The sequence below is a fragment of the Rousettus aegyptiacus genome, unplaced genomic scaffold, assembly GCF_014176215.1.
Source record: "Rousettus aegyptiacus isolate mRouAeg1 unplaced genomic scaffold, mRouAeg1.p scaffold_m13_p_5, whole genome shotgun sequence".
Taxonomy (NCBI): Eukaryota; Metazoa; Chordata; class Mammalia; order Chiroptera; family Pteropodidae; genus Rousettus; species Rousettus aegyptiacus.
This window is the reverse complement of record NW_023416308.1, coordinates 95,257,217-95,283,839: the sequence shown is the minus strand read 5'-3', so window position 1 is coordinate 95,283,839 and position 26,623 is coordinate 95,257,217. Positions and strand designations below refer to the sequence as shown.

General features: G+C 39.8%; 1 protein-coding gene across 1 annotated transcript in view; it reads left to right on the top strand.

The window, feature by feature from the left end:
- Positions 1-3,279: 3,279 nt before the first annotated feature.
- BDNF (brain derived neurotrophic factor) overlaps positions 3,280-26,623 on the top strand; it is a 30,674-nt gene continuing 7,330 nt past the window's right edge. The window contains 3 exon segments of the mRNA XM_036221046.1: positions 3,280-3,309; positions 3,311-3,467; positions 3,470-3,600. Of these exon segments, the coding sequence (XP_036076939.1) occupies positions 3,280-3,309; positions 3,311-3,467; positions 3,470-3,600 (318 nt within the window).

Below are 26,623 nucleotides of genomic sequence, written 5' to 3'. Positions count from 1 at the left end.
TACAAACATTTATTTGTATAATGTTAAGATAGAGTAGAAATAAGAAGATTGGCCACAGGCACTATCAGAGTCTGAGAAATAAAAGCACTTTTTCCTTCAGCAGAAATGCTGCCTTGGTAATGTGAATTTAGCAGGTAGATTTGCCATCATTTCCAAGTGAGGAGCATTGGGAAGGTTTCTAAGGTTCTAGGCATTCACCTGCTAGGTATTTTTCAGGAAGGAAGTAAATTACAAGCAAACTAAAAAACCTGGGGAAATAACTCGTCTTCAAGCACATTTAAAGTTGGAAAGTAAGCACTGGTTTGAAGTTAGCATAAAATTATTATTTTTTTTTTATGTTTGGGTAAGGCTTCTTCAGTACCTTATAAAGTAGTATAAGTATATTTTTTAATTTATAAAATTATTTATTTTTAAAGTTATTTATTTATAAATTGTATTTATTAAATTGTTTTGCGATATTAAAAGAAACTGTGTCTGAATTCAGCCTATAGTCTTGGGACTCACTACAGAGGTCCTTTGAGGTGGCCAAGCCCAGCTTCATGCCCTCTGTCTTTTATTGCTTCTGGCTAGCCTGCATATTTCACATACATTAAATATTCCACAATAAACTTCACCATCTGTGCAGTAGGGTAGTTTGTATTGGTCATGTGTTCTGTCAAGTTGACAGAGGTGCAAAGCTAAATGTGTGACACTCTAAGAATCTGCATATATTTGAATAATTTGACTATTCAGTCCAACAATTTGCAAAGATGCTCTGAATGATCACACATCCCGGTAACACTTCCAAGGAACAGATAGTTAGGCTTATTTTGGGGTGAGGGAGACAGGGGTGTTTCTAGCTGGAGTTCCTGAGTTCATTGAAATCTTCTTTTTGGCACTTAGCTGTGTGAACTTGGGCACATTATTTTGTGGCACTGAGCCTTGGGTTCTTCATTATAAAATGAGAATAATTTCTGTCACTAATCTTTAGAAGCTCTAAAACAGCTAGTAGAAGTGAATTCACTTTGTTAATTGTAAACCGAGAGGGAAACTGAACTGAGTATATAATGATAACTGAGTATATAATGTTATCATTATATACTCAGTTTAACAGCACATTCTTGACGACCACAGGAAGGTCCAGGAAAGGAGACTGTTTATAAATCTTTCCCTTTCCCCAAATTAATGTTAGAGTGTTTAGGGAAATTCTTACAGCGACGAGTCTTAGCCATTATTAGGTCAAACCTCTTTGAGATTACAGAAAAGTGCACATACACATAAAATTGACTACCAAATTTGAGGGGGATAGGAGAGTCCTCTGACACCAATTTATGCACTCCTCAAGAAAGAATGTTTCTTAAAGCGTGCCCTCAGATTTTCAGCCTTCGAATTGCTCCTGGAGGTGCTTGTTAAATGCTAATTCCTGGACCCTGCCCCGCCCCGACTAAATCATCATTTCGGGAAGAGAAGTCTGCACTTTAACAGACACCCAGGTGATTTTTATGCTTGAAGCAGGTTCAAGGACTACAAATTAAGTACTGCCGTCTTGCTCCTTGTTATAAATTTAAGGTCTGTCCTAGCGCGTACAAATCGGTCGAACTAATTGGAAGAAAATACAGCTTTAATGCAGGAACCTAGGTGAGACGGTTAACAGCGTTCGTCCAATGGCAAATTGAAAATTGTCCTCTGGACCCTAGCCACTTAAGTTCTCTCCAAGGGTCTTGGCTACCGGCAAATATGGACCGGAAAGGCTGTTTGCTCTTCTGTGGGGGCGGAGTGGGGGTAGGGGTGGGGGGCGCGAGAGGTGGATTAACTGAGCCAACTGTCCTCCCCCCCACTCCCACCCTCCGGTTAAAACAGAAGGCTTTTTATTTATCATTGCTGCCAGGTTCATTATTAAAAGGGTCGGTTTATGTGTGTAAGTTTGCTAGGGAGGGAAGTGAAAACATCTGCAAAACCGTGCAATGCCTGGAACGGAACTCTTCTAATAAAAGATGTATCATTTTAAATGCGCTGAATTTTGATTCTGGTAATTCGTGCACTAGAGTGTCTATTTCGAGGCAGCGGAGGTATCATATGACAGCGCACGTCAAGGCACCGTGGAGCCCTCTCGTGGACTCCCACCCACTTTCCCATTCACCGCCGAGAGGGCTGCTCGCGCTGCCGCTCCCCCCTGGCGAGCTAGCATGAAATCTCCCTGCCTCTGCCGAGATCAAATGGAGCTCCTCGCTCAGGGGGTGCGAGTATTACCTCCGCCATGCAATTTCCACTATCAATAATTTAACTTCTTTGCTGCAGAACAGAAGGAGTACAGACCAGGCACCAAAGACTCGCCCCCACCCCCCTTCTTTTTAACCAAAGGGAACGTGAAAAAATAATAATAGAGTCTGGGAGTTTTGGGGCCGAAGTCTTCCCCTGAGCAGCTGCCTTGATGTTTACTTTGACAAGTAGTGACTGAAAAGGTGGGTTTCTTTTCTTTCTCTTTCTTTCTCTTTCCTTTTTTTCCTTTTATTTATTTATTTTTTCTTCTCTATTTGGTCGGCTAGAAAGCGTGTGGCTTTAGTGAGGGTTGTCATTGCCTTGGCTTCCTGGCTGGAGCAAGTAACTTAGTGTAACGTTATCTGGGGGCGTTCATTAATAAAGAATGCAGTTATTATCTTGATTGAATTCCTATTAGGCAAACTCCGGAGAGGTCAGTGCACGAACTCTGGTTAAACTGGCGTGTTTAAGGCAGCGGAGTAAACCAATAGCCCCCCCTGCTCCATGCGATTTCATTGTGTGCTCGCGTTTGCAAGCTCCGTGGTGCGGGAAGGTGTGTCTGTGGCCCGGGAAACGCACGCCCTCTCCCACAGAACTTGGGTGCTGGGATGGGGTGGAAGGAGTTGCAAGCGAGGGGAGCAAGAACCGGAGGAGCCGGATTCGCACTCGCTCCCTGCCGCCCCAGCGCACAGGGCCGGGATTTCCACGGAGGGCACAGGACTCGGGGTTCCCCGAGGCGGGGGTTAGGTCACCCCTAGAAGCCGCGGGCGCTGCGTGTGCGTCCTGCCAAGGCTCCCCAGGCGGGCGCGGGGCTCGCTGGGCTAAATGGTGGGGCCCCGGGGACAGGCTTCGCGGGGCGCGCGGGCCCGGGGAGCCCCGGGAGTCCTGGGGGCTGAGCTGGGGAGCAGAAAAGGCGCGGCGTTCCCTTTAAGCGGCCGCCCCGCACGGGTACCAGTGGCGCGGGGGATCCGGGGGAGGGGGGGCGGGGGGATAGGGGGCGGCGCCGTTTGACCAATCGAAGCTCAACCGAAGGGCTAAATAATGTCTGACCCGAGCTCCAGGCGCAGGCTGGAGCTCCGGGTCGCTGCCACCGCCGCGCCCGGGCGCACCCGCCCGCTCGCTGTCCCGCGCACCCCGTCGCGCCGCGGGCTCCCGGGCGGGGCAGAGCAACCGGCCCGGCGCGCCCCCCATCCCCTCTTCCTGAAGCTTTAATGAAACACTTGAATTGCAGTTGCCACTGCTGCTGTGGGGCCGGCGGCGAGCGGCTTCGCTACAGGGTCCGGGGCTGGGTGAAGGGGCCAGGAGCGGGACAACGATGTGACTCCGCCGCTGGGGACCCGTGAGCTTTGTGTGGACCCCGAGGTAGGCGAGCATCGGGTGTGGGACTTGGCGTGGGAGCCGCCCGTCTGGGGAAGGACGTGGCCTTGGGGGTCCCCGAAGTTGTGGGAAGAGGCCAGAACTTCTTTCCTCCCCTCCAGGAGAAGTGGGATATGGAGTTGCTCCTGCGGAGCTTTCTCCTCCCATCCCACGCTCCAGAGGCGCAGTCAGGACCCCCGAGGGAAAGGGATCTCGGGAAGCCCTGATGTGGAGGAGAGAAAGTCAAGGAGAGACATGGAACTTCGCGTTGGGAGCGTAGACGGCGCCCCGAGGATCCCCCGAAAGCCTCCCCCTGGAGAGAACGGGTCACGAGATAGATTTAGGGCCCCAGCTGTCGTGGCCCTGACTGAGGCGACGGTGTCGGGGCTGGGATATAGATCTTTCCCATAGACAGAGCGCTCCTCGCGCAGATTTGGGGGGCCCTTGCTCCGTCGGCCCGCATCGCCGTCCCCGGGGCTCCATTCAGGTGGCACACAGTCACCTGCTCCCCAGGAGTTAAGAGCAAAGATATAGGTCCAATGCCAATGTATTTTGGAAAACTTGAGACAGCCCTGAAGCTCGGACCTGAAAGGGGCTGAGGGACTCCGGGGCTGGCTGTACCCACACCTCTCCCCACCTCGCGCCCCTCTCTTGGGGCACCTTTCAGGGAAGTAAAAGTTTTCACTTTGAGGGGCTGAGTGAGATTTGTGTGGAGATGTATTGACTTGGGTGGGTATCTGGGGAGGCAAAGCCGGAAAGAAGGAATGGGTGAGTGAGCTGTGCCTGGAAAAACATAGCCGAAGGTTAGGGGGTATTGCCGACTCGGGGCAGCCCCACTGGAGAAACTAAAGTCACAGTTTGAGGATGCTGTGTTTGTGTATTGGGGTGGAGCGGGCGGTGGGGGGGCGGGGGTGATGAGGAGGAGGGGGCAGGGAGAGCAGTGCTAGGGAAGGTAGAGGGTGCCCTCTGCCGGCCAAGCTGCCCTGAGCAGCTGCTGGGGGTGGGGAAGTGGTGAGGGATGGCTTTGCCGAATCCCTTCGGGAGCTGGTAGGAGGGACTTGTTGAATGACGCTTTCTGACTCCAGACGAATTTTGACACGACGCGCTTCTTTGGCTCCAATGCTCCTCGCTGGTGGAGCTTTGATAGGCTACTGTTGGTAGTGTGTTAGGGCTACCTAGATCTTAGTTTAGGGTCCTCCAGGTGTCTCACACTTACTTACTCCTCAGTGTTAGCAGTAACCAGTGAACAATTTCGGACAAGAACGCAGGCATGTTTTTAGCCAGAAGCAAAGAAAAGCATATTTCCGAGTGTTTATTAATAATCCTAGTACAATTATCTTTTAAAACAAAGCAATATATAATCGGGGGTGTTAGTTTTTAACTGCATATAAAACATGTCATGCTATTAAATGAGACCTTCAAATTGGCTCAACTTCCTGAAAAATACCTCCTCTCCTTTATTTTTATTCAAAAATATATTTTATATGAATTTGTTGTAAGATCAAAAGTCGTTTTGGTTATAAAATCATATTTATATATACATATATTTTTTACACTATCTGTCGAGGTATAATTGCAGATTTAATGGGTCGAAACATGGAAGCCCTCAGTGTTTACCTCATGCAATATTATCATTTTTAGATTGGAGGTTTCTGAGAGTATGGCACATAGTCCTTCAAGTTATTACACATAATAGATCACATCTCACATAGAATTTACACTACAAAGTTTTGGCCATGGGAATGGCACTTCTTTAAAATAATCACTAACACCTGTTTCCTGATTTTGCAAATACTTTGCTTAAGATTTTTCTTTTCTAAGTTAACCTCTGGACTAGCACTAGAGGTAAGAAAAAAGAAAGAGATACTTGTTGAAATATAACCATAACCTTTACTGGAATTTAAAACACGTTGGTCACCATTACTGGAATTCCAGGGCCATAAAGTCGTTGTCTTTTTTCTTCTACTTTATTTTGCAAAATGTGATAAATGTTGGTAAATATAGACCAGTATTAAGTATTATGACAGGAGAAATGTTATGTACGTAGAGCTATTTTAAGTTATGACAAAATGTTTCCTATTTATAAATGATATAAGCAGAAAGAAATGATTTCCAGATAAACAAGACTTACGTACATGTTTTGAAGCATTAGAACATTGCAGACACACTTAGATATCACTTTTTTTTTTAAAGCAAAATAACAGTGATTTTTCACATACCTTTGGAGCCTTTCATAGCCCATTCACAGCTGAATTAGTAACTGGAAATCTTGTTTATTTTAAAGTGATTTTTAAGGTGAACAGTAGGTCAACATTTGAGTATACAGAAAATAAAGCACTTAGGAAATCTGTTTTAGGATGTCCTTTCAATAAGTGTAACCTACTTGCAAACAAAAGGAACCAAGAATGTAATCATTCGCCTAAAATGCTATGATCTCAAATGATTCATTTATACTATTGAGTTAATTGCCTAAATCTTATGGCCAAAGATGGTCGGAAAGGTGCTGGAATGTTGCTGGTTCCTTTTCATTCACAAAGTGTGGGGACACCTGTAAATAATGTAATTTTCTAAGATCCTGGCTCAAAGTTCTTGGGTTCCCTGTTTAACGGGGCACCATTAGAATGTACGTTATTCCCTTCTTCCTGGAATCTTTAAGAGTCCCAGCTTTTTAATAGTCAAAATGCAGATGATTGATAATCTCATTTCTGTCAAGCATAAACAGCTCTGGTGTGTAGCTCAGTTCACACTGCAAGCTGGGCACGCCCACTTGATAGTACTGCAAAGAGCTCGTTTTCTTTTTTTTTACATTTGTCTTTAAATCCTTTGTAAATACTACCCCTCACCCCCGCCCTTACACAGAGACACACACATACAGACACACACACACACACCCCTGTGTCTAGGTAATGAACTTGTGACATATAACAGCCAGCAGCTTCGGGTCTCAATCATAGGCTTAATCTTCTACTAAGCTTCAAGAATACTGAAGATGTACACAATGCAAAGGTCATATACAATTAGTTCATTAACATTTTAAGATTTAGGAAGTTAGAGTAGAGAAGAACAATTTTAGACTTCATGAATACAAACAGAAGAGCATGGAGGTTGTATGATAGCTAAACTCTGAATATCTTTTAAAATGAAAGACATTCCCATTTCAGATGTCCAAAATGCTGAATTTATTGTAGTGGTTAAAAACATCATTTCTACATGCATCTTCCTGGTGTGGAAACTTTCAGTTTGCGTAAGGGGGCTAGCCTAGCTCAATGCAAGTGACTATATCCCTTTAATAGGGTAATTGCTAACTTGTCTCAACTTGTTTTCAAACGATTGTTATGGAGCACTCAGTTTCCACTAATTGCAAAATTGCTGCTTTAATTGAAGGACTCTCAGCCATCTAGTACAGCCATTCAGCTGCTGGCAGGCTCTGTGATCTCAAGCTGTGAATTGCATTTTAAAGAGGAATGGAGGAGAGAATTCCGGGGTATTCTAGGTTTCATTGCTGGCTGTTGTTCAGTGGAGGAAGAAATCATTTGAACAAGAATCACATCAAGTTGCTTTGTGATAAATTTTCTTTATTAGGATGAATAACATGCCCAGATGGCCTTCAGAAGTGAATGAGCAAACTTACCACTACAGTCTGCATTCATTTACTCTGTTTAGTATAGAGTACTGTTAAGCAATAAGTGATGTTGGCAAATGAAATCCGTATGTTATTTGTATGTGGGGTCTCACCCTAGGAAACAGGAAGGCTTTGGTATTTTTAAGGTTAGATGTATATGTCCTCAAAGTTCCCTTAAACTTCTACTTAAGAGAGAACTGTTTAATCCTAAATAATTTTACACTTAAATGTATCTCTGGCTTTCCAGAATATGTGTACTAAAGCCTTAGAAAAGTCTTGGACCCAGTTATTAAATATATGAGATCGTTATTGATGACAGATATGAAACAATGGATCTCACTAATATATTAACTTTGAAAAAAGTTTTTAGGAGAGGGAGTGGTAAAAGGGTGTATTCTCTAAGTGAAACAGGAAGGCATTCTTGTTTGTGTAGAAAAACGTGAGTGTCTGGTCAGATAAGTATGGAACCTTTCATTTAAATGCAAGTACTCAAATTCAAGTACAAACTCTGGGACATTTATGCTCTTGGTAAAACAAATTTGACCAAATATACTGGATATGAAGAAGTGGCTGATTGCCCTCATGTCTCATTTATACATTGCCTAAAATTCGAGGATGGGTTCCATTAGGTTAATTGGGGGCAATGTATGGGATCAGAGCATGACAGGGGAGAAGCAAAGTAAATTTACAGGCTTCAGTGACAGCGATAATAAAGTATAAGTTTATTTTTAAAGAGCCCACAGAGTAACGAATGTTATACAGTTTTCCCCAAAGGTTCACTTGAAAGAACTTTCATTGGTTGTCATGGTAGTAATGTCCTGATTTTGAAAGCTTGCAGAACCTAGTAGCTCTTAAATGTGCTTTCATCTTGGTTCCTTTGGTCTGACTGAAACTTTATGATGACCTTCTGTGTTTTTGACATGCCTCTGCATTTTTGGAAGGAGGAGGGCAGGCAAAGGAAAATTCCATAATTCTAAGACAATGGACCTAGGAAATGTAAAATTTTATGATTAAAAAATCACTTAACTTCAAATTGGCTCATTAAAATAAAACTAGAAGGCAACCTGTTATTTAATTAAAACTATTATGTATAAAGTTGATATTTATACAAATATACAAAGAAAATAAATGGACAGTTTCATGCAATATAAACAACTCATCAAAAGTTGAATAGTGCCACCTAGAGAACAAAATCACCAGCTTACCAGCCAAATGCCTTATTTGCCACAAGAGCCATTTTTTTCAAGGCTATGGTTACTAAGATTTCCTTGCCACCCTATTCAATTTGATGAGTGTGGGGTGGGGGTTGTTGGGAGGGCGATAGTATGAGTTTGGAATTGTAGATGAGATTTTAAAACTGGCAGATCCACAGCTCCACACATACACTAAGGCCTTTGAGCATTTTAATATAGTAGCCAAATGTAGAATAGCCTGCCAGGAACAAGAGCTGGTCTCCTTTTCAACACCTACTATTTTTAAGGATATGTATTGAAGCATTAAGAACAAAGGTTCTGATTTTATTCACTTACTACAAGCAATTCCTTGCTCCTTCTGAGATGCAATAATAATACCAAATAATAATACCATCTAAATTGAATAGAGGGATCTTAAGAATTTCTTTGACTACAATCTAATTTTAACTTTAATGATTTTGAGACTATTTAAGAATAAAATAAAGGGTCATATATTTAGCAAGACTTTAAATACCAAAAACAGTAAGGAAAAAGAAAGTATAAGGAGAAGGAAATTTTAAGAATTACTTCAATCTTAAAATAGATAAAGATTATATCTGCACCAGCACCAAAAAATTGTAATAGAACCAGGAACCAATAATTACAAATTATCTTACAATTCTTTGATGACAAAATCTGTATTTAATTCATTCTTACATGTTCTCACAATAGCATCTAAAATGGTTCTGGTCTCAGAGGAGGCACTTAGACAAATATTGATTAATAGTTGCTTTGGATCCTGACTAACAATGTAGACAATAAAGAAACTTTACAGTTATGGAACAATTTTTATCTGTTTTGTTGGTGAAAAGGCAGAAATTGTAGGAAATACATGTAATACTACTTTTTTTCTAGTACCTATTATAAATGTCCTTTAGATGGCTTAGTTCTAAAATTTTTTATGCACAATTTGGTTCACTCATAAAATTATTTGGAACGTATAAAATGTTAAAGTTGATTTAGACAGTAGCAATTATAAACTTAGTGGTGGATTTTTGTTTAAATATTTTCAAATCCTTGGATGCCACTGAAGATGTGTTATTATACTTCAGGGAATGGAAAACAGTATATGTTAAGTTTGTGCCAATTTCTTGTGAGCACATAACCAAAGAAAGTCATCGTATTGTCTGTACTTTGTGTCAGCCATAGAAGTAATCAGGTGTAGCAAACTTTACTATTTAGGAAAAATAATTACTAAAAGGAGGGATGGAGGAAAATGAGAGGGGGGAGGGAGAGAGAGAAGGAAGCTCATTAAATAAAATTTTTGCCACATAGGTTTTAGTCTAGTCAGTCTTGCTTTTGGAGCTGCTACCATCAGCATTTGCTGCATTTTTTGCTGCTTTCTTTCTGCCTTCATGTGCCTTTGAAAACTGAAACTATGCCCAAAATGAAACAAGTTTCGCTCTTTTCACATGTTCATTTATTTCTTGAATTGTAGGGAGTGTTTTTAAACACAGATAACTTTCTCTTACATCACATACAATCTGAAGGTTGAGAAATTTGCTTCATGCTCCTGGAAGAGATGCTTGGCAGAGTCCCAGGCCACATTCCTAGACCAAACTGTTGAAGGTGTTCTCTCTTATGCAACATGGAGAAAGCTCATCCAGCATTAACATGTTGGCTGATAATGTATCTGAAAGCACAAATGATATGCTTATCATATTGAAACATAAAGCCAGCAGACATTCTGTCGAATGATAGAATCTGGATCATTTACGTTTACTTAAATGTGAAAATACTGCGATTAGGTTAAAGTCAATTGTATAAACATAGGAGAGACTAGGAAGTCAGTACAAGGTTTAGGGGGATGATCTAGACTGTGGAAAAAAAAACCTAGATGTTTTAAGTAACTTCAGGATCTGTGTGGGCGGGTGGTGTGACTAGGGCTGATGAACATAGCTACAGTGTTTTTTTGGTCTATACTACGAGAAGCACAATACTCAAATGGGGAAGCTAATAAGTCTCTTCTACTTTTTAAATAGATCATTCCAGAGTATTATCTTCAATTCAAGGACCTGAAATAGGTTGCTTAAGGTACGCCATTGACAATTGATCACTGGATCAATTGACGGGATTTGAAACCACTGCATGTGAGGAATGCTTAAGAGAACTTGGAATGAGTGGCTCAGTACAAGAAAACTTAGGCTGGAGTGGCAATTGGTTTTGTCTCCCTTAGAAAATAATTACATGATGGTAGCTACCTGGAATGCAGCGTTAAGAATTCCGGAGCTGTCCAGGCTCAATAGAAAAGAATGTTCTAACCGATTATTAATGCCTGTCATGGCAGCATGTGTGATATGTTTTTGACATCCTTATTTAGAGGACAGCCTTCACAAATATAAAGAACTGACATATGGAGGAAGGGGTAGTTTTGTTTTGTGTTGCTCCCAAGAGCAGATCTAGGACCAATGATATACATTTAGGTGCTATACATAGTATCTAGAAGAACTTTTAGTTCCATTAACAAAATATCGAATGTTTGCTGCATGCAAAGTGATTTATTAAGGAGATTTGTAATCTGACAAAAAAAAAAAGAGGCTTCTTTGGAATATGGTCAGTTTTTTATTCCAGATTTTTAAGCAGAGCCTGAAACTCTTAAAAGTATTGCATATTAACATGTGCAGTACCTTTGTATTCCTGTTTTTTAAATATATCGATCATAAGTATGCTTCTTGTTTTTCATTCATATATAATCCTAATGCTGACAATTATATATTTGCCTTTGAATCCTCTACCTGAAATAGGTGCAACATCATGATTTGAATCTTAGAAATCCATCTCATTTCTTTGCAAAGTACAATATTTTCCTTTTTCTTATATTTCCATATGGATTCTCAAAAGTAGTTATTTTTCTTTTGGACCAGACAGAAGGGGATGTTTTTTTAAAAAAGAGTCCTGATCAGATTCAGATGCCCAAATTGCTTATGAAATTAACTTTTGACATTAGGTTTTTAAGAGAGTTCAGCAGCTGAACTAAAAAAAAAAAAAAATCCCCAAATTCACCTTCCCCTTTGGAAGCCAAACACTCTGCAGATATTAGTTTTTCCAAGAATTTCTCTTTTTAAATGTAAGTTGTCAAAGAAATTAACCCCCTCCCCCAGCCTCATCAGGCTTCAACATGGGTAGTTGCTTTTTTATAGTTTATTTTGCTCTTCTGTAGAACAGTTGGAGATTAACCAATATGGAGATGTCATTAAAATGCAAGTTTATACCAGAGAATGCACAGCCCACTCCAAGTACTCATTAATATTTATACTTTATGATCTCTCATACTGCTTTCAAGTATACATATTGTCAGTCAGCAAAGCAAACAGTTTATTATTTACATCCCTCTTAGGATATGGTGTATTTTATAGTGTATATTGTTGTATGCCTGTTTTCTTCTGTTTTAAAGTTTTTCTTTAAAAAAAGTAAAGGTGTTATACATAGGAAATGATTCTTTTATTCATTAATTCACCAAGCATTTACTGAGTGTCCATTGGGTGCTGGTCACTGGACTAGCTGGGGTTTCTTTTTCCTAAATGGATTCATTCATTTTCAGGAGCTACTTGATAAGGAACTCCATTGATTCTCTCACATGATGCTTCCAATACATCTTCATATACTTGCTTCAATAGAAGCCTGGTCTAGGGGGGAAAAAAAAGTCTGTTAAATTCTCTGAGTTATTTTTGAACTTTCAGCCCATACTATGGACTGTAACATTTTTTAGAACTTACTTTGCTTTCAAGAGATTGATCTTTTCTAGACCCCTGATTTTCTGATATTTCATGTTCAAATTATGACGACAAAAATACTTGTTAGACATTGTCTTAAACATCTTGCTATTTGAGGCTATTTTGTGAAGAACTCTTGTAATAATGCTGTTCATTACCACAAATTTTATGATAGATGTTTTCCTTACATACAAGGACATATTCAGGTTTCTTATTATTTAGGAGTCTGTCTTTCATTTGACAGTGTGTATAAACCCTGTGTATTTTCCCCTAAATAAACTTATATCGTGAGACCGCTTCTATTTACTAGAAGCTGGTTTTATGATTATTTTGAAAAGAAGGAAAAGAAAGCAGAAGAATCAGTGTTACGAATACTATCTTGCCTTTAAACATTAGTCAAAACATGTTTATTTTCTAATAATAGATACTTCTATGTGAAATGTTTCCCAATGCACATTTTTTTAAAGAAATAATTATAGATGTATAACAGTTGAGAAGCAATACAGGATGACCTTATCTTAAACATTTTATTAATCATTCAAATTTGTCATCATAGAACAACTGCTTTCCCTAAAATACTGGTATATTTTTCTGGTTTCCACATTCCTGACAGTGACTTTCTTAAAACTTGGAAGTGTCTCTTATTCAAGAGCCTCAGATTATTCTTAGAGCCAATCTCCTGTAAAAATCTAGGGGAACCTTCACCATGGTTGTTCTAAGCAGGATCAGAGATTTTTAAAGTCTTACCCTGGTGAAATGCTCCAATAGGCAGTGGTACCGAAACCAAAATCCAGCTGGTTTGTCACCACTAGCATTCCTACATGATTTTATTGGCTAAAGTCATACGTAGACAAGATTGTACATTTTAGTAATAATCTTATCCAAAGATGTAGTGTTTCATACATTAAAAAATGCATTAATTTGATGTCTCATGCCATTTGAACCTACAAGTTACCTTTGAAAAAGATCGGGTAGACGTTATTCCTATGTAACTTAAGGAAACCGAAGCTCAGGGTAGCTAAATAACTTCACCCAAGATGCATGGCTGTAGGACCAGAGCAAGTGTTATGACCGAATGACTTCTCCTAACTCAGTTTTCTTACCATTACTGTGGCTCTCTACAACCATAACCTGAAGTATTCAAGTAAGAAACCATATTTCACCCTTGATAGATTAATGTGAGTGCTTGACACAAGTGTAGGCCAATATTGTCACCCTGGCCTTGTGTTCACTATCTAGGGCTAAGACTGGCAACCTCTACGTGCCAAAGAAGATAAAAAATGTTTATTCTAAGGAGTTTTTTCTTTAATTTAGTTTCCTTTTTTTAAGGGGAGTGGAACTTGAGAAGAGGGAAAAAGAAAATGATTTTCGATGTCTTGTTCCTTGAACTGCATAGTTATTTTGCTTAACGCTGAGGATCTTAGTATGTGAACTGCTGGAGAACATAATACAGAGGTGAAACTTTGAAAAAATATAGCTGTCAGGTCCTGCTTCCTGAAATTCAAAGGTTTGGGAGCCTGAGCATGTGTTATGTTTAGAAACATGTACAAGTGGTTCAGAGTACAGGAAAGTTTGAATTACACTAGAAACCAAATAAAATGAATATCCTATGATTTAGAGAGATTTATCATTTATTTTATTGTCCAAATGGTTGGATCAGAGCATGATTAGAAGGGATTGGCAGCTTTGCAAATAATCAGAAATTCAGAGGCTTTGAGAGGGAGGACTGCTGAAGATATTCTTTTGATTTAAAAGATAGTTAGTTCCTAATCAGAAACTTTGATGTGAGGGCAAAAGGCCTGGGACAACTCCTGGGCCCAAGGAGCAGGTTGATTTTAGGTCTACCACTTACTAGGTCTGTCACATTGTACAAATTTTTTCAAATCTCTACGCTTCAGACTCTTAACAGGGTAGTGGTAGGGATTAAGTGTGTTAATACATGTGAAGAAGTGCTAAAGTCATTGCTTGACGTAGTACATGTGTAATGAATTTCAGCCACTGTTGTTATTATTGCCACTTTCTGGCCTTAAAAGAGCACCTTTTATGACTTCTTATCAAGACAAAACTTTATCAGCATACTTCAAGCCTAAATTTGCTTTACTTTGTACCAAAGTGGACAAGATCAAAATTGTTTTGTTGCAATCCTTGGAGTCTAATTCTTTTATTCATGACAGTCTCCTCCTTTCATCCATCTAAATTCTACTTATTCATCAAGACTCAGCTCTAATTCTGCTTCCTCTAAAAAGTTTCCTCCCCAGAATAAATCTGCCCTATCTGAATTCCTAGGTCATTTATGGTCTATATCTCACAATTTAGTAAATAAGTAATTAATATAAGAAATTGAACAACCATTAAATCATTATTAGGTGTCTTCTCTGTGTCGGGTCTATGCTGGCAGTGTGGATATAATGTTCTCGTCTAGAGAAATATTCTAGAATATCCTACTCAGGGTAGTCTTTGACTTTAAAGAAACCCTTCCTAAACAGAAACTTCATGAGGCAGCTGAGGCCTGATAGCTGCCTTCCTCGGCCTGATGATTAAGGCTAATTCCGGGCCCAACACTTATTAGATCTGTGATCTTGGGCAAGTTACTTAAATTCTCTACACCTGGAATAATGTGAAAGGAATCCTTTTCCCTCATCCTGTGTTTCCACAAGGGGACTTGCTTCCTAAAACGGAACACTTATCAGAGAAGCATTCTGGGACTTCCTTTCTCTTGTCCCCTTTACTTGCTCCTTTCTATGAGAAGAAGAGTGAGTAATCTGACTAGTGAGACCTACTAGATTTGTCATCTTCTGGACAGTATGGCATATAGATCAAAGCAACAGACCACCATGCTGAAATTGAGCCCGCTTCTTTCTTGCTTTGTGGGACCACTGTGCCCAAATTTGTAGCTTCTTGGCATTCTAGCCCACTCTATAGTAAGCGATGCAACCAGGGCTGGCTTCCTGCAGGCCCTGCCAGGATCTCTGCCCCCTCAATTCCCATTTTTCTCCCTCCAGCTGTGTGGGTCCCAGGGCTTTGGTTCTAAATAGCAGGAAGTAGGCCCCATGGTGTTTTCTATCACAGCTTTGCTGACATGAGGCTCATCCTGTATTATGACTCCTGTTTGGCAACTTGTTTCTATTCTAATCTCAATTCAGAATCCCCAAGGGAGGAGACATGGTTACTCCAAATATATACTTGTAGGAAGTTGAATAAACGGTCATTTTTTTCAAAGTTGAATGAGATATTTGTCCCAAAGAAACTATCTTATGTTAGCTTTTCCTCTCCCATGTATTTTAGTCTTTACAATTTGAAAGCAAAAGCTGTGTCTCTTACGTTATCTTAGTCCCCATAGTACATGGCCAACTGATGGACACTTACATAGCAGGTGGTGCTGTAGGTACTTGCTAAATAATTCAACATGTCCTTCTCTCATGGAAAAGATACAGATTTCAGCATTGTCGTATTCAGCTGGAAAAGCACTTTAAGAAATCAGTTCTAGATAAGTATACGTAAATGAGTCTTTTGGTTTCCAGCTTATGTGCCCTCAAAGCTCACCAATATTAAACTCTTCATGGGGACTTTGTCTTGCTTTATGGTTTGTAGATGCTAAGAGGTTAGCAGATAAAGTAATATAATCATTTACTCTACAAAATATGATCTATATTGAATAAAAACCTGGCCCAACAGACTTTTCTCCTCTGTCATCTTTCCACTTCCTCTGTTTTCATTCTGTCTTTTGAGAATGTCCTCGTACATTTTGTCAATTACAGCATGTACAACCTTGAATTATAATTGCTGGATTATGTCTCTAATCCGCTCCCCATCCCCCTCCTAACAGTGAAATCCCCAAAGGCAGGGGTTCTGTCTCATTTATTTTAGTGTCTCAGGTATCTGTGTTCAGAGAGTGTCTGTTAAATGAATGAAAAACTGAAAGGTAAATTTTAGGAGAAGGCTAAGTCACAGTCATCCTAAGATGTTAGTTTGACAAGTTGACATCCAAATGAAATGCTTTCACATTTCACCCAGCCACAGAGGGATGGGCAACCTTGTAGCTCTGAAGGGAGAAGAAGCAGAAATGGAGCTTTAAAAACATCTGTGGTTCTTTTCCCCCTCATGGAATAAACGTGGGCTACACCTGAGTTTTCTTCACATGAGGGAAGGGCAGAAACACAGCTGGTTATGACCTTCAGCTTCACAACCAGAGCTCTGATGATGAGACATGAGCTTGTATCCTTGACCCTGACATACACCTTGGAAGTGTCAGCTCATTGTCTCTGTGTTCCCATAAACATTTTTTTAAAGAATTGTTTTTGGTCTTGTAAACCTCTGAATGATTAACTGTGTAAAATTGAGGCAACACTGAAACACTTCCCTTGAATGCTATGGATAATTAGCTGGGACTGTGTCCACCTCCATAGGTCTCCGATTTTCTTGTTATACTTGAAAATCAATGATGATTTACATTCAGTCACTTGAAGAATCTATTGAGTTACCTAATTAATTATTCCCACTTTACATGAAGCAGCCTTGAAACTGATTTTCCTAAAGCAAAGTGCCTCTAAACTTGGTAAGTTCTAAATAATTTTTGCTGAATGAATAAATCATTTACTAAAATATAATGTGTTATTCTTAATCAGAGGGAATTTAAGCCTCTTGTGCCAGAGGAGTCTGACTAGGAATAATATAGGGTAGTAAGCCTCCTCAAGAAATTTTTGTAGGGAAACAGGGTCTGCTGTAAAACATGAAGCTGGAGGTGAGAGGATGTTGTATTTGACCCCAAATGGCATTCGAGCTTCCCAGCATGGACTAAAGTCAAACTCCATCATTTTATTTAGATTTGGTCCAAGAATACATTGCACCCTGTAGACTACTAGACCCGGCAGGAACCAGACACCTTGCACAATGACCTTAAACATGATAGAAAGTTCTTTTCTTTCTTTTTGAGTTCCACATAGCCCTCCGCTTTCCTAAGTAGTCATCTAGATAGCAGTACCGAGTTAGGACACCTCCAGTGAACTTCCTCTTGTGGTTATCTCCCACTTCTTGGAATGTTTCAGTTCAGGAAAGTGAGGAAAGCCACCCTTGGATTTTCATGATGAGTTTAACATCACAGAGCAGCTTTGACCATCTATTTAATGGGAGATCTGCTTTCCAGATGACTGTACATATGGAGATGAGAAGAGTTGTGTGTTTTTTTTCCTTTTTAAACAGTGTTTTTTCATTCAGTTTCTAAATTTAGGGTAAAAGGTCCTCTAGGGAGCATTTTTAGAAGTGTTTGAAGTTTGCATCCCATTTTGGAGGAACGTCGGAGGCCTACCTGTGTGTGACAGGCACATGTCTCCAACAGCTACACTGAAAACCAAGAATAAAGCTATCTTTTTGGATCATTTATTTCACGTGAGTCCTGCATTTGTATTCCTGTCTATATTCTTAAAGTTTGCTCCCATAGATGTGTCCCTAATTTCCCTGTTAAGCTTGCAGAACTTGCAGTATATTCAGTTGGAGATGACCACATATGGAGTCACTTAACTGCGTGTCTTCCACTTCAAGTCTTTCTTTGACTACTTGTCCTTGTTTTCTGTTTATGTTTAGATTCCATCTTTTGGAAGTTTTCTTTCCTTCCCACCATCTCAGTCTCAGAGACTTTTGGGAATGAGTCTCATTCCCTTCCTATGTTTAGCCAGTGGTCATCCCTCAGGCTGGTGTCATTTTTCACAACAGTTGTTTGTAGAGTTGTCCTTTGCAGTTCACAGAACCCTCTTTCATGAATTGATGACCCTTATCAAGATGCTGCGAGTCAGACGGGACTAGAATTCATCCTCCTCCTATCACAGAGCTGAGGCAACTGAGTCTTTAAATTGTTTTACCCATGAAGGAACACCTATGAATTGGCCAAAGTTGTTGGTAAAAACTGACAGATCAACTTAGTAGTAAGTGGGAAAGGCAGACCAGAACTCAGGGACTGTCCTATATATGCACCTGTCCTACTTTGTACCAATTTCTTCCAGGGAGATGTCCCAGACTTCTTGAGTGTAGTCACTGCCAGAACACAGCAAAGGAACTGGTCAATCTTGAGTGTCTGTCACATCAGTATGGGAGAGTCTTTGAGGCCAAAAGTGAAGCCTCTAGGTTAAACATATTTTAAAATTTGGTTATTTTTAACTTAATGTTTTGATAGTTGATTTATTTACATGATCCCAAAATCAAACTAATAGTAAAAAGTCTGCACTGGGAAGCCTTGCCCTGCCTGTGCCTTGCCCACCCTTGTTTCACGTGCCACATACCATCTGTATGTGGTCATTTGTATTAGCGTCATGTGACAAAAGACAGTATGTCATACATGTACTCTTTCTTCTTCACCTTGCTTTTATCACAGTATCTCTCAGAGAGCTTTCCATTTCATTATATGGGAACTAACTTATTCTTTATAATTTCATGTATTGTAAGTATGCACTATAGTTAATCTACTTTCCTGTAGCTAGAAATTGGGTGTTTTCTAATATTTTTGCTATTATATGTCTTGTTTCAATTAATAACCATATCTATAATTTTGTACATGTGTAGCTACCTGTACCTCTACATTTATTCTCAGAAATAGCCTTGCTGGGTCAGATGGAAAATTCATTTATAATTTTGATGCTATTTATTGCCTAATTATCCCGCAAAGGGCTTGAACTGTTTGTACCCCCACCGTCAGTGTATGAGAATGCACACCAACAGAGTACCTGTCTGTCTGAAAGATGAGAAATAGGAGGCGAATGTCTAAGTGATACCTCAGTCTCTCACTTTGCCCCTGGTTGCAGTGAGAATACTACACAGTCTCAAGGGCTGGTGCAGGCATCAGTTCCAATGGAAATAATGTCTCACTGTGGCCATGGGCTTACCCCAGCTCCAGTGACACACATGGACTGAACCCATGTTGCCACTTGCTGGGTTTCCTGCAGTGGAAAGTTGAGCATGCATTCATTATTCACCTAACCAGCAATATGAGATCTTAAGAGCACCACGGTGTTTATGGAAACAGAAAAGGAAATTGTACCACCACAGTGCTCTGTGTACCAGGCTTTCAATTCGTGTTTCCCAGCCGTTAACATTATTTTTAGGGACTGAGGTCAGGAGATATATCCTAAATCACAGAAGAGGTCTTGCTAAACTTCAAACTTTCACACCCAAGGGGAGGGCGCTCTTTTAAAGAAGGATTTTTCACTTCCTCCAAGATTTGTAATGAAAAAAATTAGTACTTTATAGGATAAATTAAAACTGCCAGGATACAATGTTAGTGTTGAACTATAACACAATATTGTTAGACTTCTCCATTAAAGTTGCCGGGCAGTTTCCTGCGTTATACAAATAGGGCATCATGCAAAAACAAAATTTATAGCCTAGATAACAGCTCCAAATTTTGAAAAGCATATATTCCAGGCCATCCTCACAATTCCATAGTCTCATTGAAAAAAAAAAAAATGATTCTCAGTCTCATTTTTCTCTGAGGACGGGACACTCTGTTTAGGAAAAAAAAAAAAAAAAAATCCCTGTAGTTTCACTGCATAGAAAAGTATAGTAAATGGACCCTGGCAGAGTAGTTTTTCAAACCAAATGGACATTCTTCCTTTTTCTAGTAATTTTGTTGGGGACATTTTAAAAAGGAAAGCCACCGCTCTTGCCCCTTATGGACTAGCCGCACTCGGATAGTTGCGTCGATGACTGGATCTGGATCTGGTCTACCCGAGAAATAATTCCTGGGCATAAGGGTGGACTGCTAGAAGCTAGCTGACACATCACTGACACACACGCACTTTCCTTTGTTAGCACCTGTGGAGGCTTCACAACAGGCATTTCCAGTTTTGTTCTCAGGCTGCTTGCAGTTGCTTCTCTAGAAGTCTGCGCTCTTCCGAGGGCTGACTATGGCCAGAAGCAAGGAGTTCTGTCTTCTGTGCCATCATCATCTAACCCACCACACACATTCAGGACGTCAGCCCAGGTATATGTTTTGCATCAACTCAGTCTGGCTATGGGGTCCATTTTGCCTTTGCTGCTCATGCTGAGGGCCTCTGGGTACCAGTTTGGTGGCAGAAAACCCACATGAGGTCTCCACTCCATGACCCTTGTTTCTTTGGCTGTTTCGACTCTATTGCTCTTGTTGTCACGGTCTGTGAGAATTTGCCGCTCTGTCCGTGCTGGACCATCTGTTTTTAGTGGTCCTGACTAGTCTGAACTACTCCTGAGAATAAGTTTGAGATTGTCTTCCTGTACCTTTCTTTTACCTACATCTCAGACCCTTGGCTCTATTGAATAATAACAGAACAAATAGAATGGGTCACAAGTGGGGCGGCCTAGGGTACCAGGCCTCCAGACTTTGAGGGGATTAGGTTAGGGTACTAAAAAGAAAGATTTTATGTCACTTGGTTCTTGATTCAAATCATTTTTATGAAGTGGATTAGACACAGTCATATTTGGCAGTTGTGGTCTGAACAGCATGTGGCATTGTTCCAGTAACCAAAGAAATCTTCTCAGGGCACGGAGGACTGGACATGTCTGACATTTCAACCAGATTATCTTTGCATAGTTTTGACACTATGCCCTATTAAGTGTGCATGTATGATTGGTACTTTTAGGGAATAATTTAATATTGGGAAGAAGGTAGTAAAAAGAATTAGAGTAATCATCAACTTCTGTGGACTTAGTGTACAAACAGACTACTTATCAGGAATGATAATTTGGGGCTTTGCTTAACTAAATAAGAAATTGGTGGATAAGGTCCACAGGGTATCTCTGCCAAGTAGACCTCCCTCAAAATATAAGACATCACACCCACATCTGACCCCATGTGGAAATAAACATGCAAACCAGCCCTGATTCAAATTCCATTTCCACCACCTGCTGGGGTATGGTCTTAGGCAATTTACTAAACCTCTCTGAGCCTCATCCATCAGTAAATACAGATAATTATTTACCTCATAGCTAATAAATGTTAGCTATTATTTTTAATCATTTTTAATACAAAGAGAAGTTTAATATTATTTATCCAGCTTCCTAGAGCAACTTCTAACCAACCCCCCACCCCATACACACCACCACTACCACCACCAATAACATACTTATTTATAGTTACTATGTAGAAACACAGCCTTCACTTCATTGCATAGACAAATATATTGGTGTTTGAGTTTGCACATCTTCTGTAGGAATCAGTGTTTAGTAAGAAGGGATGGAGATGAACAGATGTTTTCACAGCCCTGATACTCATGGAACTGCAGAACTGAATGTTTCCATATAGGTGCATGCCATTGGCTTAAGTGATATGGATATTTTCTGACCAGCCATATGGATCTTTTGTCATCTGAGATGTTAATATTTTCCCTGCATTTTATAGTAGTTCTGGATCGCGGCCAGTGTCTTAACTAGGGTCCACATGGCGCATTGTACACAGGGCCCAAAAACTGTCTTACTTGTGCTGTTCAGATGAACAGTGACACTTAGAGGAGCTGGGGGCTGGGCTGGGGAGTGATCAGGGGAGGATGTTCAATTATTAAGCTACAAATAATGAGCACTTTCCCGTGCTTTACAGCAAGTAATTAAAAGAAATTATGGAGTTGAATACAAAAATAACCTGAAGGACAACTGGATGTGTGGAGCCACCAGTTTTTTTCAGTGTGTACAGAAGGTTAATCCTCCTTAATGCTCAGAACACTGAGTTTCTACAGAAAGGGTTGCATGTCTACACATGTTTTGGCATCTACCTATGCGCTTCTGTAGGGTATGACTATGCATCCCAGAAGAAGGGCTGTGGTGTGTGCATTTGCACTTCAGTGGAGTTTAACAAACCAATTCCTGAAAATGGTTTCATCAAGGTGAGCAGCAGAGAGCTAATAGCCTTCTCTTGCTAATTTTATTTTTCCCCTAGGATTTCTTGATAGTAATTTTAAAAGGAATGCTATTCTTTTGTCTCCAGAAGCAACTTGTCTTTCCAATTTCTCCCCACACCTGTTTTTGCCTCTCTTTTGCCTTTTTATATTTAATGTTCTATGTGCTCAGAGGATAGGGTCAAATCTAGAGAGGTCTCTTCAGGCGAGAATTATCCATCTCATTCTCATTTTAGAGCTTCTGAATGAATGACATTGAAGCCTTCCAGTTTGGACCTACCTCTAATTATGTACAGATATTCTTTCTATAATGGAAATTGCTCAGGTAACTAATTAACCACAAGAATACATTGGCTATGGAAAATTTCAGGAGTACCATCTGTGGAAAAACTGAGAAGGGCATGCCTTTACCACAACTCTGGAGTCCATTAAGAATGTACTGTGAGGTGACAGTGTCTAGTGGGTGTTGGCTCACAGCTGTCAAAATTCCTATAGCATCTCCTGGCAGGAACTCTGAGTGTCTAGCAACACCCTAAAACTGACCCATTGATTTAAAGTTGCCAGTTCTAAAGAAAGAGGCTGAAATAGGATGGACTGGTCTTAACTCTCTTTTCTTTTCTTTGTTTTATTTTTTAATTATTGTTCTGGCATGTTCCCAATCTCTGCCTTATGGCAAACTTATTTTATTAAAGGGGATTCCCTTTATCCTCTGGTCTCAAAGAGTTTCTGCATGCTCTCCCCTTAGGGACAAAGAATGCCTTTCATATTTAAATATTTTCTGGTTACAGAGCATGCTTTTTTCTGGATCCAGGAACTTCCGAGACAGTGCTCTGCTGTGCTTTCATAACATCCCCTGTTAGTAGGTGCGCCTTCTTTGTAATTGGGAGGAGGCCGTCTCTTGGCTGTGTTGACATCTGTACTATGTGGGACTCAAGGTGGAACCTAATAATGCTTGGGTTGCTGCCTGGGGAAAAGAGTTTAACCCTTTCATTTCTGTGACATCTCCGGCTCCCCCATTTGCAAATGGTTTAACAGCAACACTAAGAGAGTTTCCAGTAGGAGTTATTTGCACTTGTACTGATAAGCTTTGTGACTTCTTGGTGTTTGGAAACTATCTGTCTTTGCAGTTCTTTGTGTAAAAAGCCTAAATAGTGGACCAGTCTCTAATTCTGTTTATGGAACTACCCCATCAAATCCCTCATAAAGTTGTTGAACGAAAAAATGTTTATTCTTTGGAGAGTTTTCTTTTTTCTTTCTTCTTTTACCATTTTCAGTACTTCAGTCTTCAAGTAAATGGTCCCAAATGTTGGAACTCAAATGAAAAATTGGGTTTCCTGCTGGATACCTTATTGAAATCGAGACAGGTTATGGTTGGATAGGAGATTTTGATGCTTGATTCTTACATTCATATATTTTAGGGTTTTGTTGTTGTTGCTGCTGCTGTTTTAATTTGCGAGTTTCTTTCTTTTTTTTTTTTTTCAATTTCATGGTACTTTGTAGGAGATCACTGGATCTGCTTTAGGACAAGTGTGAAATAAGAAGGCTCCATTGAGTGGAAGAGTCAGTTCATCCTGCCTATCTTTATTTTACCATTTCAGGACAGAAAGAGCTCCATAAAGATCAGAGACATCTAGCTGAAAGTAATATTAATGTGCCTGGAAATCTACCACCTGCTGTAGCTGGCCTTGTCATTTCCAGTACGGTTCTGATTGAGAGATGTTAGGCTGTGTAATTGATCTGGGAAGCCAATTATGCTTGTACTTGCCTTGTAGCATTAAGATAAAATTAGGAATTGAGTGGAAGTCCAGATTTAGATTAACAGTACTCTATAAATTCTCATTCAACCAATCATATTTCTGGTATCGTACACTTTATGATATAAACACAATAGCAGCAAAGCCAGTGGACTTAAGGGAACCTAGATTTTGCTTAATACCATTAGAAAAGCAAAAATATGTTTCCACATGATAAATGTCCCAGTGAAATAAGTTGAACCAAGGAGGAAGGATGACAGGTAAGCCCATGGCATGCTCAAAATGTACCACGATACTTAAGCTGACTTTAACCCTTTCATTTCTTTTCTCTTTATCATTTATTCCAGGGCTTCTTGCCTTTAATAAGTATATGAATCACCTTGCAGTATGTGAATCCTGTTGAAATGCAGATTCTGATTTAGTGGATGGGGTGGGTGGGGTGGAGGAATGGAAGCTGAGATTCTGCAGTTCACAGAAGCTTCCAGGTGATGCTAATGCTGCTGGCCTGTAGATAACTCTTGGAGAAGCAGTCTTCATTTAATAGTAGTGCATGGAAGTTTATTCCATACCTATGTTACCTAAAACTTATTTCAGACCTCATAAATTTCTCCTTTTGTTGTAGTATTTTTAGTAACAAATTTGAATTGCATTAATACACTTAATTTATAAACTCAAAAGTTACCCGAAGTTTGAGGCTTTAGGTTATGTAAAATGAATTTCTTACTTGAAAATTTTCCATAAATTCAGTCTGTATGTTTAAATATCATTTAAATGTTTGTGTTACAGTGATGTTTATATCTTCCTACTCACTATTTCTAGAGTCCTTGTCCCTTTAGAAGAAACTTTTCCCCATGATTGCACAGAAGCTGTAGAAATCAATACCAATCATTAAATGTGATGTATATTTTATAATTTTCCAAGTTCTTCCTTGCAAGACTGGGTCAGTGACATGGAACCAGGTAGACAATAATCTTAATTACCATTACTGTCTACCATGTATAGGAATTTGATAAATAATACATTGTTTTTGGAAATTTAGTAGGATATTGTTAAATCTGACCTTTAGTTTGTTGTAACAAATCCCACCTGAAATTCCAAAGGAAACAGAATCCTAATTAAAGGCAAGAAGCCCTGGAATAAATGATAAAGAGGTTAGGCTTTTTAATTGAATGGTAATTGCCATTTGGTTCTTATAATCTACAAAATAGAAGTTCTAAAATGTATTTTTGAAAAACATTTTTAGATAACCCGCTCATTTGATGTGTAAGTGACTTGTGTATGCTTGATGCTAGGACTTTCTTAGAGACTAGAGATATGCACTGTTTGGGGAGTGTTTCCTCTAGAGAAGAAAAGGAGGAGGCTAGGTCCTGGATAGGACCACCAGCTCTGGGTGGCTCTAGCTTTCAGAGATTCCTCCTTGGTAACACTAGACTAGTAGGTTTCCCAGGGAAGTAGTGATGGAAGCACTTAGAGACCTTTTGATGGTGGCAGCTGTGTCTGGGCTTGGAATGCCAGGAGAAGTGTTCTCTGCCCAAACCTTGTCCTTCTGCCAGGCATTTTCTATCCCTTATTCCAAAACTATTCCACCATTACAGCTCACTTTACCTAATCCCTATCCTAGTAGAGAATATGGTCTAGTTTTACTCTTAGGTAAGGTAGGTCTCTAACCAACAGAAAAATTCTTACTTTTTCAGGAATGGGGTAGGGAATACCAGGAGTTAGTAGAGGTCTAAAGCTGTAGTGCTTTCTAGTAAAGATGTATATAAATTTATCAAATTAATGATTCATGGAAATATACTTTTTTCATGGTAGTTACATGAATATATCACTCTGGGTCTGAACTAAGAACCAGTGATTTCTCTGGCACTTTCAGTGAGGCTGAGTAATGTCTTCAGGTATCACTAAACACCATGGACGTACTAGGGGGTCAGAGAGCACTCTGGTACAAAGAGCTGTGTTTCGTATGAAATATAATTGGATACTCTTGGACATAATCTACATTATGGTTAAAAACTACATTTTTAAAGCACTTCTTTAAAGCTTTGGAACATCTGCATTATCAGATTTCATTTACTAAAATATTCATTAGTTTCAATTGATCGGTCATTCAGGTAAGTAGGTGAGCAGCTCTATAATGATTAGCTTTTTTTCTCCCCATTTTGTTTATGGATTCCAATTGCCAATTATTTTCTTTGAGGACTGTGAAGTGTTTTTGTTTTGTTTTGTTTTGAAGTCTTCTTAGCTAAGCAATATATACCTAATTGGAAAATATTACAAAAATAATGCAGAGGGATGGAAGAAATTAGTGCCTATTGTTAAAGGCCTAGTTTTCCTTTGGAATCTGAGGTTCTGACCTTGTTCTATCATGGAAACCACAGCAAGCAGACAAGTTGATTAAAAACTCTTGTCCTTTCTCCTCCTGTATGAAATGGGGATAATTATAGTTACCTACATCTCTAGGGTCCTATGAGTCTTAACTACTTAATATTTGCAAAGTGTTTGGAGATCTTTGAATTAAAAGTGCTGAGTGGAATCGAGGTTCAGTGTAATTATAACTGGAATGAGAGTTTATATTCCTGCCTTCCCTCCACCTCCCTTTGTACTGTCTTTTCGGCCAACCTAGATATTACTCAGCCCACTGCATTTCTCCCTCTCTCCTTTTGCAGCTCACCTCAGCCTAAAAATGAATGAGTGAATGAATGAATGAATCGATTAAGTTAAAAGATATATCTAATCTCTTAAACCCCAACCCCACACTTAAGTAACTACTTAATACAGGGTCCCCAGCCTGTTAGGAACCAGGCTGCACAGCAGGAGGTGAGTGGTGGGTGAGCAAGCAAAACTTCCTCTGAAGTTT